The sequence below is a fragment of the Triplophysa dalaica genome, chromosome 3, assembly GCF_015846415.1.
Source record: "Triplophysa dalaica isolate WHDGS20190420 chromosome 3, ASM1584641v1, whole genome shotgun sequence".
Classification (NCBI taxonomy): domain Eukaryota; kingdom Metazoa; phylum Chordata; class Actinopteri; order Cypriniformes; family Nemacheilidae; genus Triplophysa; species Triplophysa dalaica.
In genome coordinates, this window is record NC_079544.1 from 8,371,561 (window position 1) to 8,387,959 (window position 16,399).

At 37.4% G+C, this 16,399-nt stretch overlaps 4 protein-coding genes across 5 annotated transcripts; 1 reads left to right on the forward strand and 3 right to left on the reverse strand.

The window, feature by feature from the left end:
- Positions 1-2,086: 2,086 nt before the first annotated feature.
- On the reverse strand, positions 2,087-6,018 carry elovl8a (ELOVL fatty acid elongase 8a). Of its 2 annotated transcripts, XM_056744152.1 has the most exons (8): positions 5,453-6,018; positions 5,220-5,286; positions 4,864-5,051; positions 4,690-4,770; positions 4,510-4,566; positions 4,308-4,422; positions 3,642-3,769; positions 2,087-3,084 (listed from the first exon to the last, which is right to left on the reverse strand). In XM_056744152.1, exons 1-8 carry the CDS (start codon positions 5,453-5,455, stop codon positions 2,923-2,925), a joined length of 801 nt encoding a protein of 266 aa, XP_056600130.1. In that variant the 5' UTR covers positions 5,456-6,018; the 3' UTR covers positions 2,087-2,922. The 2 variants fall into 2 exon arrangements, with proteins under 2 accessions (XP_056600130.1, XP_056600129.1); XM_056744151.1 differs by having other exon boundaries at positions 5,220-6,018.
- Positions 6,019-6,153: 135 nt separating this feature from the next.
- Positions 6,154-9,704, reverse strand: selenop2 (selenoprotein P2). Its single transcript, XM_056744153.1, has 5 exons — positions 9,621-9,704; positions 9,222-9,467; positions 8,885-9,097; positions 7,442-7,550; positions 6,154-6,932 (listed from the first exon to the last, which is right to left on the reverse strand). The coding sequence occupies exons 2-5, from the start codon at positions 9,437-9,439 to the stop codon at positions 6,669-6,671; spliced, it is 804 nt and encodes a 267-aa protein (XP_056600131.1). The 5' UTR covers positions 9,440-9,467; positions 9,621-9,704; the 3' UTR covers positions 6,154-6,668.
- Positions 9,705-10,564: 860 nt separating this feature from the next.
- On the reverse strand, positions 10,565-13,173 carry si:ch73-382f3.1 (uncharacterized protein LOC100151273 homolog). The gene is made up of 4 exons (XM_056744490.1): positions 13,024-13,173; positions 12,728-12,881; positions 12,049-12,221; positions 10,565-11,879 (listed from the first exon to the last, which is right to left on the reverse strand). The coding sequence occupies exons 1-4, from the start codon at positions 13,171-13,173 to the stop codon at positions 11,505-11,507; spliced, it is 852 nt and encodes a 283-aa protein (XP_056600468.1). The 3' UTR covers positions 10,565-11,504.
- A 17-nt stretch (positions 13,174-13,190) lies between these two features.
- Positions 13,191-16,281, forward strand: toe1 (target of EGR1, exonuclease). Its single transcript, XM_056744487.1, has 7 exons — positions 13,191-14,106; positions 14,195-14,235; positions 14,313-14,409; positions 14,492-14,650; positions 14,736-14,995; positions 15,112-15,274; positions 15,548-16,281. The coding sequence occupies exons 1-7, from the start codon at positions 13,993-13,995 to the stop codon at positions 16,214-16,216; spliced, it is 1,503 nt and encodes a 500-aa protein (XP_056600465.1). The 5' UTR covers positions 13,191-13,992; the 3' UTR covers positions 16,217-16,281.
- Positions 16,282-16,399: the final 118 nt, after the last annotated feature.

The window sequence follows — 16,399 nt, forward strand, 5'->3', positions numbered from 1 at the left end:
TCCTCTTTACTGTTTTTATAAAACCTTCACTCCAGTCCTTAGCAAATCTTCTTGCTGTCCAAAATGAGACAAAATAACACACAATGACCTCCCATTAGCCGCCAACCTTCTTGACACCGCATCCTCCAGGCTGATCTGATCATGTAAGTGGCTGTGGGAGAGTTTCTCGGGGGGCTCAGAAGGGAAGCTCAGACGGCCAATGACTGAGGTTTGCTAACCTTTTTGTTAATGCTCTTTCATGTGAAAACCATGGCTCTCCTAAAGCATCATCATCAGCAGTTCATTTGCTGGTACTCGGGGCATGTGTGATTACTGACAGGCAGCGGTGAGGAGGTCTCAGCCCCTCTCTGAGTGATTACTAATTACAGTTCAGACTAAGAGGGCGGCGGCTTGTGGAGGAAAAAAACCTGAGCCCGAGCACAATAACACACTTAAGTTCACTGCAGAAGGAAAACATTGCACAGTGCAAAAATGTTATTCTCTTGCGTTCCAGTGACATTATCTAAAGGTCTTTTTAAAAGAAGCTAAATTTACTCAAGAAGCAAAAGTGTATGTTAGGAGGTTTTCAGAGAATAAATCATTAAAATATAATTTACTAATTGTATCATCTTGTTTTAAAGATACATTTTAAGATAAGAAACGTATGTCAGGTTTATCTTCATAACACAACCGCCAATTTGATAATCGTCTAAGGGAGATAAACCTAATTCAGCATATATTCTCTAAAGTCAACTTAATTTTACTTCATTTAGTTTAAAGACACACCAATGTTCCATGAAATCTGCAGCTTTGTTTGATGCATTGAAATAATTTACCCTGAAACAAGAAATGAGAGCATGACATACTGAGTGGCTCCTGTTTTTAAAACAGCCAATAGCGGTGGCTAATGCTAGATTATCCAGATTCTAGAGAGCTTTTGATTGGTCAGAAGAACTTGAATGATGTCATAAAAATCATCCATTTAGGTGTTTGTGAGAAACTGTACATTTTTAAAGCTTATATCTTCTAAAAGTAAATTTGTTAAAGTTTTTGATCTCACGGTTAATCTTTATCCCTAATGCTAACGTATTCATAAAATAAATAAAAAATGTAACAAACAAGTTTCTTGTTTTAAGAAAATTTGACAAAAACAATGATTAGGAAAAATTATTATTATTATTTATTACTAGAACATCTACAGATATGACTGAAAGGTGACATGGACATGAAAGCCCATGTCAGATGAGGAATACTGCTGACATGCTTTGCAAAGAAACCCAACAAATTTGTGACCATACAAAACTATGGAGAAAACTGAGCAAGGGGAGGTGGATAGATTCCTCATCTTCTTTTACTCTTTACATGCATTGTAATTTCTGTCAGTCTGCATGAGAGGTATTCACATCCTGCTCTTTATGCACCTTAACAAAGAGAGGCAGAAGAAAGAACGACTGCGACTTACAAGTGACAGCAACATTAAACCATTGCCTTCATCTGGCATCTCACAGAGAAAGTGACATTAAGAGGGGCCCTAAAACCTGTCTGTTTACTGTAATGGACTATGGAAGGGCCATTTTATATTGTATTTATGGCGTTGTGGGTAGCATACATTTTTACAGATGAAGCGTTATTTATTTATAGATGTCTACTGCTTCTTCCAGTTGAATAAAAAAATGAAACTTGTGACTTGTCCTTAGGAACAAATGCATACCCTGCTCTGTGTATTTATGAAATGCAGTATTTTACAAAAATAACTATTTTTGAAAAGCTAAGAATATAACAAATATTCAAACTGCATTACATTTAAGAAGTAATTTGAAAAAGCACTTCCAATTTTAAGTGCTTATAATGTCGCCTAATTTTATGCAGGAGTCTAAAATACTCCGGTCTGAAATAGCCTGCAATTCCATGCCATTACCTTCCCCAGCGATGAAAGCACATTTCCACTGTTTTGACACATGTCACTCAGGTGACAGAGCGCTTGCACTGTATTTTTGGAGTACACTTGCTATGCAGTTCAGTTCAGCACAGAGCGGCCTGGACCCATTTTTGAAATTAAGTCTTGAAGTGCGATGAAGTGCAATAATCAGGTTGTAACATAAATATGACTATACAAAATTAAAACAAGCATCCTTCAAGCTTGAATCCCTTTTATCATTACCCTGCCTATTTATCTTATTTTTAAAATAGTAACACTTTACAATACGGTTGAATTTGTTAACATGAGTTACATCATTGCTTTAGCTAACATGAAGTATCAATGAAATATACTTCTACGACATTTATTCATCATTTATTCACGACATTTACTAACTCATATTTAAAGTCAAAGGTTATATCTGTTACAATTAGCTCATGCACAATGAACAAACATAAAGCAATTGGCATTAACATTAGCCAAGCTCACAAAATGGAGAAAAACAATATTGCTCATTGATAGTTCACATTAGCTAATAGACTTTCTAACGTAAAAAAAAATACGTTGGTATGTTGGTTTGTTAGAGCTAACGTCATTTTAAGAGAGGCCAGCTGTACAAGAGGCAGAGCCCTAACTAAGACCCTCCCCCCAGCTACGCGCTGATTGGTTGACCTGGTCCAGTGAGTGGTAAAACAAATGAAGTGTCACTGTGGGAGATTAGATAAATAAGTCAGTGGGGAGCAGAAGGTGGACTCGGGTTTATTTCAATTTGGCCAGATCACCAGAGCATTGCAGGGTCTCAATCCCTAATGACCAATGGGGGAGGGGATCGTATGAACAATCGTCTGTTTGGAGGAGGGGAGAAGATACAGACAAATGGTTCAGAGATAACAGATTAAAAACAATCCTTCAGACAAGAGTCCCGAGCGCTGCATTCGGTATGAGATCTGGGAATACAATATTTTTATTCAAACAATCAGGTGTGTACAATGAGTTTGTACGTTTTGTGTTAGTGGTTATCACGTTCAGTTGGTCTTCTTGGCGAGGTAGCTCTGATAATAAAAGTTGCTGAACAAAGCGATTAGGCTGAAAGCGTAGGCAAGCACTACTGCATTCATTGAGTCGGGGTAGTCACAGTCAGCGATGAGGTTGACCACAGAGTGAATGGTCACGATAAAGAACTGCAGCTGAGGGGACAAACAGAGGCAATGACACAAATACTGTGAGTTATATATGAAGCAAAGCTAAAGAATAGTCATTTCTGGATTAATTATTGTTTTGATGGGTTTTGCAATATAAGCATGATAATATATTACACAAACAGAAAATTATTTTATTCACTATACATTTATAGATTAATGATTGTTTTCATGGGTTTGCAATATAAGCATGATAATATATTACACAAACAGAAATTTATTTTATTCACTATACACTTATTATTGAAAAAGCTTAATGTGAAACTTTACATTTTATATCATATTTCTTAGTTATACTTTACAATTAGGTTTCATTTTAATTAACATGAACAATAATTCACTCTGTTAATTTTTTTGAAATGTACATACATATTTAAAGTTAAACATTGTTTCTGTTACCATATTACACATATTCATCTTTCAAGTTCCCCTAATTTATTAATTTACTGTAAGCTTATTTTAATGATAGCCTATATATATAAGATCGGCAGTCTATACGCTTTATCGGATCAAAGAAGGTTCGAGACCCTAATTTACAAACTTACCAGCTGGAGACATGTGAGGTAGCGTTTCCAATTCAAGTATTTCTGCATTTGGGGCCCCAGTGCAGCCAGACCATAGTACATGTACATCACCACATGAACAAATGAATTAACGAGGCCAATAAGGAAAGCTGAGGAAGAGAGAACATATTGGTCAAAACCAAAAAAGAGAGATTTTAAACTTGATAAATTATCCAAAATCCATGAGCTACTGGGTGTTTCGTTTGTCTAACATTAACATTTGATTTTACGAAGCAGGACACCATCTAGCGGTGTCAGGGTGCAACTGCAACTTCCATATTCTGAGACAAAAACAGTCTTCATCTTTAGTGAAAATAATTATTTTTCTTAATTATATTCAGCAAAACCTTTATTTAAGTCTTTTTATTAAACTTTTTGAAACCTATTTTTAATGGGCTCTTTTCAATCCATGATTGGGTCAAAAAGGGAGGAACCCAAACTGCTGGATTAAATGAACTCAGAAAATGTCCATACTGAACTCATGAGTGGAAACAACCCAACAAGTGTTCATTTAAAACCCAGCGGTAGGGTTTTTCTCCTTTTCACCCATGTGAATTAAGATAAACCAGCGTTGTTAGAGTGTGAATTTACAAACTAAGATCCTGTTGATACTTCTGCAAACTGAAAAGATCTGTTTAGTAGACTTACACTGCCCTCCTGCAACATACTTGACTCCTGCCCACCAGTTGAAAATCATTGTGCCATGATGATACACGTGCAAAAGTGTCAGCTGATTGTTCTTTTTCCTCAGAATGAAGAACATCTGATGATAACAGCATTAACTTATCAATGTTCATAACACCTCATAAAACAGGTCAATTGTTTTCAGAGCACTAGATTATTTACTTACTGTATCACTAAGTTCAATCACTTTGGAGAAATAAAACCACCAGCACACTCTGGCCATCTGTGCAGCATCAATATTGCATCGAAATCATTTGTTTGTTCAATTACATCATATTGCATTATAGCCTTTAAACGTATGTTAGCTGATATCAATGCAAATCATGTATGAAGCAGTTGTGATTACCCGCATTGCCAGTGGGCTTTCTGAGTAGTCAACAGGCTGACAAAACAAACTGTAATTTGCCAACCAAGATGATGCTGTGAACTTTAAAAATGAAAAGGTTTAAGTTTACAAAAAAATAATACAAAGTTAATCAAATTTATGTTTGCCATATCAGTTCTCTTAATTGGCCCATACCTCATAGCACATATAAGCAGAGAGGCACACCATGGAGAAATTGTAAATAATAAGAAGAGCCTTAATGTTGATTGGTCGTCTGTGTGCCATCATCTTGGGACCAAGCCAGATGATGAAAAGGTAACACATGAAGATGAAACTGACAGGCAACGGAGAGTAAACCAACAACCATCCATCTGTCCTCTTGTCTGTGAGAATGAATGAAGTCTTTCGTTAGCCTCTAATGCACTGTTTGTAAAGCATTGGTGCTGTACGTAAACGTGAAAAACGATTCTCGATGACATAATGTTTATATGAATATTATCTGAAAAGTCACATTTGTGGAAAAAAACAGGCATGAAACTCTTGAGAAATACCTCCGTTTTGTAAGACCCATTGATACAGTAGCCGCAGATTTTGCCATGACGGTGGCGATGCGGAAACCTGATACAAAGCGAGTAGCCAGATAAAACAGGTGTCATATTTATGAGCAAAGGTCAAAAACAAAGTAGGCCTACCAGACAAGCATAAATACAAACACATCAACAAAAAACATTCATGAAAAACGTTCTTTAATCTATGAAATTAAATGTCTGTTAAATTACTTTACCATTGCGCTTCCTCAGTTTTCTCTTTCAAGAATGTTTGAAGGGCGCCATCTATCGGAAATCATGCGACAACTCGTTGCAGGGTGTGTTAGTGTGTCAACACAATGTAACTTTGTCAATTATGATCGCAATTCAAGTTTCGAGAGACACAGACACACAGGAAGAGAGAGAGAGAAAGAGAGAGAGAGAGATTCCTCATGCTCTGATTAGGCATTAGTTAAGCACTGGGTCACTGAATAGTTCACCAGTCTTCTCTTAGGGATTAAACAAATCTCCAGCTATTTTCAGATGTGTGCCTGTATTTTTAGTCGCTAGCCTATAAATGCCATACGTGTCATAAGAAATTATACAGTTTTTGTAAATTGACAAGACCAAAGACAATTTTTTTTTTTGAATTGTATTACGCAAAGGTGAACTGCAAGATGTTTGGTCAGATTGATAACCTTTTGTATCACCACAGTTGTAATTAAAAATGCCATGGTTATCTATGCTTATCGTGGCGCGTCCATGTTAATTATATTTATAATAATCTGTATGTCACTCCATCCAGGGTGTATCCTGCCTTGATGCCCGATGACTCCTGAGATAGGCGCAGGCTCCCCGTGACCCGAGGTAGTTCGGATAAGCGGTAGAAAATGGATGGATGGATGGATAATCTGTATGTTCCAAAGTATGATACAATCTTACTAATTACAGTAGATGCTTTGATGTACTGATGTGAATTTATTTGAGAACACTCTGGGTTGTGGAAGTCACACTTAACATAACATTTCAGATATATTAACAAACAAACAGCAGTTTTTGTGGACTGACAATAAGCAAAGCTCTTTGTTTCAGCAACTTTAAGAAATGTGATAAAGAAAACTGATGCACAGTGCTGCTTTTCCCTCTGCTCAACATCAGTGTGCAGGGCCCTGATCCAGGTTTAAAGTGCACAGTTCATTAAGAGCAGTGAGGAAAACACTCATCAGAAGCATCAGAAGTCCCACCTTATACAAAATCTGATATAATAGCAGCTTTGTTGGGTTTTTATATCTAGACAAACTAATTATGTTAAAAATGGCAAATCCAATCTATTTCCAAATTCACATAGTGTAATAGTGTACATTCATCTGGTTCAAAGCCTTCATGTCTCTACAAGTGGATGTTTGTGTACGTTGCCTCTTTTCCTGTCATGTCATGTACTATATGATCGTATCTAAGAGAATAATGCACTCCCTATCTCTTTCTATTGTAGGTAATATGTTTTGGATGAGAATGTTGGGTTGTGTCCTTTGATTTGCCGGCCACTTCAGTAACACCTACACTGCTGTTACGGTTAGGTTGTTGATGCTCATGTTGATGATGATGGTGATGATGATGAGGATGATTCTGTTGAGGACTGGATTCCGATGGCTCAACTTCAGCAGGCCCTGTATTCTTAGCATGTTGGCTATTGTTTTTCATGCTTTTTATATCCTCTGACGTAGAATTGACACTCAGCTAAAAGAGAATATGAACACCTTGTGATTTTTGTAAATATTTACTCAATGTATATTAAAAACACAGTGTTGTATATACAGTGGCACCTAAAAGTATTTGGAGACTGACGCCTATCTTATTAAAATCATTTTTAGATTAAAAGGGGCATATAGAAGTAAATGAAGTCCTGACATTTAGAGTTTTGCTACTTTTTATAACCACGCATGTCAGTACTATAAGGATCATGATGAAGACGTTAATTGTACAAGTGTGTTTGGTTAGGATTGACGTAAACTCAAGGAATGTTGTAAATAAGCTTGAAGTACGTTTGACTTAAACATTCCAATTTTTATAAATAGTTTTTGTTTAAAGAAATGTTATTATATTTAATTGTGCTACCTTTACTTTCAAATAAATGCACTTTTGACATATTCATATTTATTGAATGATCTTTTCTTGTACAATTTTCAAGACTTTAGTGTCTAAACCCTTTTTTCTGGGGGGTGCTCACTGTGCATATTGTTACTCACTGAGCAGTTGCATATGTCTTTATGGTATGTGGCCCTGATGGCTGCTTCTACATAAGGGTAGGTAAGATAGCTGTATGGCAGGACAATATGGAAGGTCAAATATCCACATCTGTGGAGAAGAGAAATACAGTATAAAACACTGAGCAAACGCATTGAAACCATTAAACAATACATACAAATTGTGTTCTTTCCTAAAGCTGTAATCTATTGCATATTCTCTATTAAAAGAAAAAAAACTTGAATTGCAGGTTATTTTATGTACTTATCTTAATTTGTGTTAACATTAAATGAAAGTAATATAAAAGCTTATTCATGGTTTTGTGACCTCAAAACTTGACTTATGTAATGCACTTCTTAGTGGTTGTCCTGCATCATCCATAAACAAACTACAGTTTGTTCAGAATGCAGCTTCCAGCATTCCAACCAGGTCAATAAATATACAATCACAAAACCCCAATTTGACCAGCCCTTCACTGGTTTCCCATTAAGTATCGTATTGAATTTAAAGTTATTTTAATTCCGTATAAAGCCTTAGACGGTTTACCCCCTACCTACATAACAGAGCTTCTATCATATTACAACCGTCACGCTCTCTAAGATCTCAAAACACCAGATTTACTAGACTTACTAGAATAACTAGAATAACTATATCCACAAAGGGGGTCGAGCTTTCTCATACGCAGCACCTAAACTCTGGAATAGCCTTCGCGATACTATGCAAAGGTTAGACACACTCAGCCAATTTAAATCTGGATTAAAGACACATCTTTTCAGCCAACCTTTCACTAATGCATAGTTAATGAACAGCAGCTACGCTAATTATTCTCTTTCTGCCTCCGCCTCGGGATGCCCATCCTGAGGTTGGGAGAGATTCCGCCAGGTCAGAAAAACGTCATATTCCCAACCCCATGTTGGTTGTGGTTTGGGGGGTTTCATTAGTTGGAGCTTGGTGGGTCCGGTTTGGTCTTGTTTTGTGGTCGATGTAATAATTACATTATGCCATTACTTGCTCACCGGGAGACTGCATTTATTCACTAGATATTATTTATTAAAATGATCTTGCTTGGTCTATAAACACCATGCACTGTGCTGTGTTTTACCTTTCTGTGTTTTTCTTATTTTCTCCTGTAAAGCTGCTTTGGAACAATGCACATTGTGAAAAGCGCTATATAAATCAAATAAAATGGAATTGAACTAAATCATTATTATAAGATTACCATTGTGATTCGGAAAAGGTATAGAGAGTTTTTAACACCGATCCTTAAGTAACTACTTGTTCAATAACTCATTTTGTTCATTTTAAACCAAACATTACAGGTAGCAGCTTAAAACACTTCATTCTTCTACAGATCTTCATAAGAATAGAGCTGAGTCATATAACCCAAACTAGTCAAACTGGTCATATTAGTGTGTATTAAGGTTCAAAGTGTCTTTTGTTCATACCTATCATACACAAAGAAATCATCTTTGTCTCCATCCAAGATCTCCCAGACATTATTCTGCAGTGGGCTTTGCTGATACACAGGGATGCCCTTTGCCACCCTCCTCTTGAGCTCCCAGTACATGGCTCTGGACTGAGCATCCTGCTCATTGACAATCAAGAACGCAACGTCCGTCAGATTGCCATGAGCTAACTTGTCACGCAGGTCCCCCAACCTTCATAATAGAGGAGAACAACCTATCTTAAATATATATTTCAAGTGGAATAAATATCGCACAGGAACTGAAATACTCAACAAATATATGAACAGACTGAGAGACGCACAAATCCTGCTCTGACCTGGCAGCCTGCGTGAGACAGAAGTGTCAGCTCGCTTTAAGAAGAGCCACGACGACTACATTTCCCACAAGCTCATTCATTGGAGCGTTGTTAGCGATCTTCCAATGTGGAGCAGGCGTACAGATCCTAGAGCCAGAAGAATCTTTCTCCACAAACAGTGTTGAAGCCTCCAGCAGAGCCAAAGAAGCAGTCAACCATAAAGGCCAAAGAGCCATCATGTCTGCTTAACTTCATCCACTGCAAGACCTAAAAAAACCCAGAAACAAACATCTTCTCACTGAGTAATCTAAAAATGAATATGCTCACGCTTTCAATTTGCGTTTTCATTATCGGCACATTGTTAATTCCAGCACATTCATTTTATTCCACATGTTCATTATACAGAAGAACCACACAAACCTCAATCGCTGTTCTTCCTCTTGGGGTTACAAATAAGAACTGAGGGTAAGTTATTTGGCCCACAGTTTTAAGGGCACATTGGACAATCCCTTCCCCCTTAACAAACAAAACAAACCGAGAACATGTGATACGCTTGGACATACTACAAAGTTTACATAGAGGTCATTCATGTATGCGAGTGATACAAGATAAACAAACTTTTTGGATAAAAAATTAAGTGGCATCTTCAGTACTTGGACATTTTATTTGTTCCCATGGTTGAAGAATATTAAACATCAATTGATTGAAAATACAAATGAATCACACACTAACAAGAGAAGCTTTAATTACTGCATTTATTGTTTTGTCTATATATTTGTCAGGGAAGCTTTCTCTTTAGACTCTTTACTCAAAATTTCCGTTAAGAGAGGAAAAGCTACAAAACTCAAGTTTTAGTTGGAAAAGTTGTTTTGTTCATTGTGATTTTAAATATAATCTCGATTATCATTATTTCATTGCAATTCGGGAAAATATTAAAAGTGAGGAAAAATATGTTGTTTATGAGCGACTAATTCTTATCGGGATTTCTTTTTCTCTGGCACGATTTGTGAGCCGTGTGCTTATGTTTGCTCGAGCTAAATATTTGTTCATCACGAGGAAAACAAGGATGTCTGTAACATTCTTGACCTCAAACTATTTAAACATTACTCTTGTCAGTTGCCATCGAATTAGAGAACGATTTCACAAAGTATACACTTAACTATAGTTATAATTCAAGTAAATGAAAAGCCTGCTCATACCCTTTAATAAAAAAGCCTGGGGTCTCAGACATCCATTACAGAATTAGATGTATAAATAAGAACATCTTTATATGGCTTCAGATACGCAAAGTTCATTTAATGCATTTATTTACACAAAACAAAACATTCTTTAAAGGGTTTTACACAATTCAGTGGACAGCGTGATTGATTTTTAGTTGAGATTAGATTAGCCAATTTTATTAGATTAGATTTTTTTAGCAAACAGCAGTGGTTCACCTTTAAAATGACTGGACCAAAGTACAAACTCTGATTCATGGAGCAACCCCCTTTAGAAGGCAAAGTCTCCACGCTGGCATAAAAGCCAACAATTAAGGAACTTGTTGTTTCTAGTGAAGGAGTTAAACCCTGATTAAGTTTATGCTAAATATAGTTCAGAGGGAGCATTTTTGAGAAACAGTTGTAACTGCTAATGTAAAAGAAATAGATACATCCATGAAACATCTTTGGTAATGAACAGCTGATAAAATATCTACTCAGACAGCAGTGGCAAAGTGTAAATAAAGTCAAAGATAAAGCCTGAAATTCTGGTTTCCTAACAGAAGTTTATTCTTCAGAACTGTACCCTCATTGGCAGTTGCATTAGTCATGTGTGTTGGTCTAGAAATGTAAGATGTGAATCCTCTATGACAGCTAAACTCTTTCACTAGGTGATACAGGTCAAACAAAATACAAGTTACATCATAACACTTTAAAATAGTGATTAAGTCACTTAACATCATGCCATTTTCAACCTTAAACAATATCTCTGTGTCAATAATTTTCCAGGTCTGATTCTCAGCATTGATTCAACGATTCCAGCTAAAGTCATTCCCAAATGTTCCTTAATATTTACATAAAGAACAACAACTGTCTAGCTAAATGTAGCAAGAACTAAATATTACCTCCTTTCTTGGAGAAACGAAAACAATAACTCCGAAAACAATGAACCAACTTCTGATTCCTGAAGGATTTATGCAAATGGTATTAAGTGCAACCCGAAAATAAATTAACCCAGTTGACAGAAATGTCCTATGTGGTTCTTGCTATATAGTATGGCCTTTGGCAGGTTTAAGATTTTAGTCCGTTCGAGCATTGCTGCAGTTTCTTATGTCATAATTCCAATGAGTCCTTCATCACCCGTCGTGTTGCCCTCTGGACTGTCACAAGCCGTTATGATGCCTAGGCCAAGTTCTGCCAGTTCATCCTGCATGCTTGTGGTCACCATCATTTTGGGCTCCAGGCGATTACACAGTGTCCTGTAAGATGGCAGGGGGTAGCCCAGTTCCCTGAGGTATTCGTAGCCCTTAACTCCCACTGCGCAGCGGATTTTTCGGGCTGTCAGTAAAGTGTCATGGGACCACACTGCCCTTCGAGAACGTTTGGCTAACGTTAGGGCACGTATCTGATCCTCATACAGGAACATCTGGAGCCCTTTCTCGATTTTACTCAGTTTGTAAAGACGCTTCTTCATCTCTTCTGCCTGTATAAATAAGAAATGATGAATACAAAATCCTAGACAAACTGGGTATTTTTTAAAGCATGGTTGGGTAACTTTGTCTATATTTCACCCGACTGTAGGTTGAAAACATCCCAGCGTACTTATATAGAATAATTGGGGTTCAAAACATGATTCATAATGATAAAATGACCTCTCTCTGCAGTCTGACTGTGTGCTGCTGTTGCTGTTCAAGTTTGGTTTTGTAATGCTGGCATAGAGAGCAGGGTCTTTCCTCCTCTGACCCCTGAACTCCATCCTCCTCTGAATCCACAGGGGGCTGGCGACGGGCATAACCGTGGTCCCCCATGTTCAAGTCCTTCTCCACTAAATAAATAACATGACATTTAGATGCAGCACGCAAGTGAACAGTTAAATACATAAAATAGATACACATTTCTCATTCTTATGGTGTTCAAAATCTACGAATTTCTTAAATTGGTGTCATTATAAAAATACCTTATGGGTTAAAAGAAAACATATGGGTGAACATATAATGAAAGGATTTAAAATCATGGGCGAAATGTTGTTTTTAGGGCATACTTACATGTACATTACTGCTTTAACTGGCAGACAGTTTTATCCAAAGTGACTTTCAATATATATTTTTTAAGTGATATGATCCCCATGGCCTGGAATCAAACCCATTACCTTTCGACAAACACCAATTACATTTGAGCCAAGTCTACCATTATTATAATCAATTAGTAAGATTATATTAGACATAATAGATCATCTTATTACGTCATTGATTCTAAGTTTGTATTACACTGAACTGTTTGGGGGTGTTTTCTCTAAAAAACATAAAGAAATGAATGCCCCAAAAAGTTTACCTGGCTCATTTTTAACAGGTAACACCATCTGAGGGGTAACAGGAGAGGGAGGGTCCGGTACGTTGAAAAGTGTTGGTATAGCATTGGGTTTGAGTTTCCTTCCCCCTGCTGGTGATCTGGCGATCTCCTCAAACTGGCTCTCTTCGAAATGATCCTGCCAAGTCATTGAAATAATTCTTTATGACAATAATATACATCGTTAAATTAAGAGGACTGCTGGAAGATGACTTTATTTTCTTTAAATGATCAATTTAGATTAAGAGAGTGATGGGAATACTTTTCTGATGTGTACTTGCCTGGCACAGTCTCGAGCAGGGGGTCGGTACAAAATCACGGCGACAGTTCACGAGCCACTTTCTCATGCGCACGGGGTCTTTGGGAAAGCGAAACAGCTGCTTTCCTATAGATGTGGAGTTCGAGCAGTTTGGAGCGGAGCATCCACCCATTTTTATTTACAGTCGCCAAATGTGTAACTTATCATCTGGGCAAAACAACGATGACACGCAGAGGTCTGCTAGCAGAGGACTTAGCAGGTGTATTAATAAAAACGTTTCGCTTCAAAAAATAGATCCTAGTTGCTTCAGTAAACAATTGCGTTGCAGGCAATCTCTTTAATGTGCTAAGTACAGCGATTTCTTTGAGACAAATATATAATTTTGTGAAATGCGGAGTTTGTTTGAGCCAAAATGGCGGTGGTAACTTCTTTTGGCGATTGTGATGACGTAAAATATGTGCGGTGTCTTTAGACTTGCCTGTGTAAAATTCGTTAATATTTGGCACTTGTAAATTATTGTAAATCGTTGCGCATAGGGCTTAGGTATGTGAAGATAGTACAATAATAAAAAATAAATAAGTCAATTTTGTAATATTTTATTTTTAGAAAAACGATCGAACAAAATTGGGGCCACCTTTGCCAGTGACGTGAACGCCTACCGGAAAGAAAATAGACATTCACATGGTGCGCGGAAGGGTGCTTTCATGAAAGTTTACCGAACGAAGTTAAGGGAATTTACGTTTATTCACACTAAGCAAATTAATAATAAGTTAGAAATTACATATGTAACGGAACTATGAACAGTGTGCGTATAATGAAATGTGTGCACGTCGATTAATTGCCGAAAATATTGTTTCTCCACATGCAAGTAGAACAAACACCTAATTTATTTACAGAAAACTAGAAATACTGCTCTTAAGTCAGGCCCAAAAGGAAAAACCTGTATTCAGCGAAAATCAACACTGGTCATTTTAAGCATTGGGTTTAAATAATGACGTCCTCAATGATAATTCCAGTAATAGATGTGCAGGGCAATAATTTTAAGGAGCTGTGGGCTGCAATGGTTCTGGCCATTAAAACGTCTTCATTCATTGCAGTTGATACGGTGAGGACGACATCATTGTTTATAAACATTCAATTGATGTGCTTAATACTCTAATGCAAGATTATTTATGTTGTCTGATCTCTTTTAGGAGCTGAGTGGTCTTGGGTCAAGGAAAGCTCTTCTATCAGAGTAAGTAATATTGGGGTTTTGTGACTTAGATTTTTCTAATACGCAATTTCATGAGAAGATTCTCACTCTCTTTAAAGATCTATTGAAGACAGGTATAAAGCCATATGCCATGCAGCGCGCACACGGTCAATACTGTCTTTGGGGATTGCATGTTACAAAGAACTTGAAAACAAAGTAAGATTTACATTTAATGTGCTTTACCTATGGTTACATAACCTTGTCATTACTTCGATTCCTTATAATGTTCTGTTTCTAGGCAGACAGCACATACCTGGTCCAGGTCTACAACCTAACCTTGCTTTGCAGAGAAGAATACATCATTGAACCCCAGTCAGTGCAGTTTCTTGTGCAACATGGATTTGACTTCAACAAACAATACGCTGAAGGCATTCCTTATAATAAGGGGAATGACAAAGTAAGTATCTGTTATTCTATAAGGAAAATGTGGATGTACAACATTAGCATTCGTTGTAAACTTTCTGTGCTTGTTTTATGTTTAGGGAGGTGATGCCCATGGGGTAAACATGCGATCATTATTCGTAGAGCTTCTTAGGGCAAACAAGCCTTTAGTGGTCCATAATGGGCTGATAGACATGGTGTTCTTGTACCAGTGCTTCTATGCCCATTTACCCGAGCGACTGGGCACCTTCACAGCAGATCTGTCACAGATGTTTCCTTCGGGCATCTACGACACCAAGTATGCAACAGAGTATGAGCTGCGATTTACAGCATCATACCTGGAATATGCCTATAAGAAGTGGTAAGTGCAATGTCTCGAAATGCAAGTTGTAGGAAATGTGTTTGTGGTCCCAGAGCATTGTAATTACAATATGAAAAAGCAATGTATCTACACAATATTTTCTTTGTCCTCCACAGTAAGCTGGACAATTCCAGAGCCATTGAAGGTGGCAGAAAAGGGACTCATGTGTTTCTGGAGTTTTGTAAATATACAGGGAACATGCAAAGCTACATAGACTACAGGCCTTGTGTGGACAACCAGGATCATGATAGTGCACTCAGCATCTGTGTTCAGTTTTCAGTGAGTTCTTTCTGTTGTCCTGAAAAAGCTTTGTAGAAATACACAAAAAGTCTTAAAGGTAAAGATGGCATCCCTGGTGTAACATGAGATGTTTATTTGGAGCACATCACAAAAAAGTATAAAAGCAGCGAAAAAAATCTAATTTAATTGTCAGTTAAATAAAGATGCCTGGAGGCCATTTTTTATCTTCCATTATACGACAAAATTGTACAGTTCCTACTGTACTGTTTGTAGTTTTGCCAGTGTAGTAATCTATTTGTGCTCTGCTTTTAGTCATATGGATGGTGTCCCAATGGTTCTCAATGCCCCATGTCACACGACACAGACCTTATAATCCAGAATGATGAGAACAAACGAGACAAGAAAAAGAAGAGAAAGCGCAAGAATAAAAAGAAAGATGATGAAGAGCATCTGGACCAGCCTCCCGATACATGCGAGTCCCCACAGGGCAAGAGGACACATCTGGAAAACATGGAACTGGATCTGCAGGATCATTCAGTGCCTGTACAAGAACCCACACTCTCAGTACAACAGCAGACAGTGGATGAGGAGCCAGCAGATAGTACAAATGCATCTGAGCCAACAAAAACAACCAAGAATGGGAATGAAGAATCTCCACAAGGGTCCTCTATGGATCCCGATAGACCAATGGAGAAGAAAGTTGAAGGAGGAACTCACAGGGCTGGCTTTGATGCTTTCATGACAGGTTACATTTTTGCTTTTGCCAGGAATATGACGGAAGAAAGCAAATCTGCAATGACGGAAGAAAGCAAATCTGCAGACCACGTCCCGGAATGTCTCAATAAGCTGTACCTCAGTGGCAAGTCTGTTCCTCTACACATAGCCAAAAGCACCTTCACCAAGTCTTCAAAGGCTCATGTGCACAAGATGGACTTTATCTGGGGGAAAAGCCCTGCGGTTCAGACTGAGGGAAGTGCATAAAAACTTGTTTTCTAGATTTATTTTGGGCACATTTTTGACAAATAAAATATGAGTTTTTAAAGTAATTGACTGTTTTCTTTTGTTCTTGGCCTAAACGTTTTTTTCTTTTATTGTACTTTAAAGAACTCACTGAATAATATGCCCTTGTAATTGTGTATATAATATAAAGAATCAAGAGGCTTC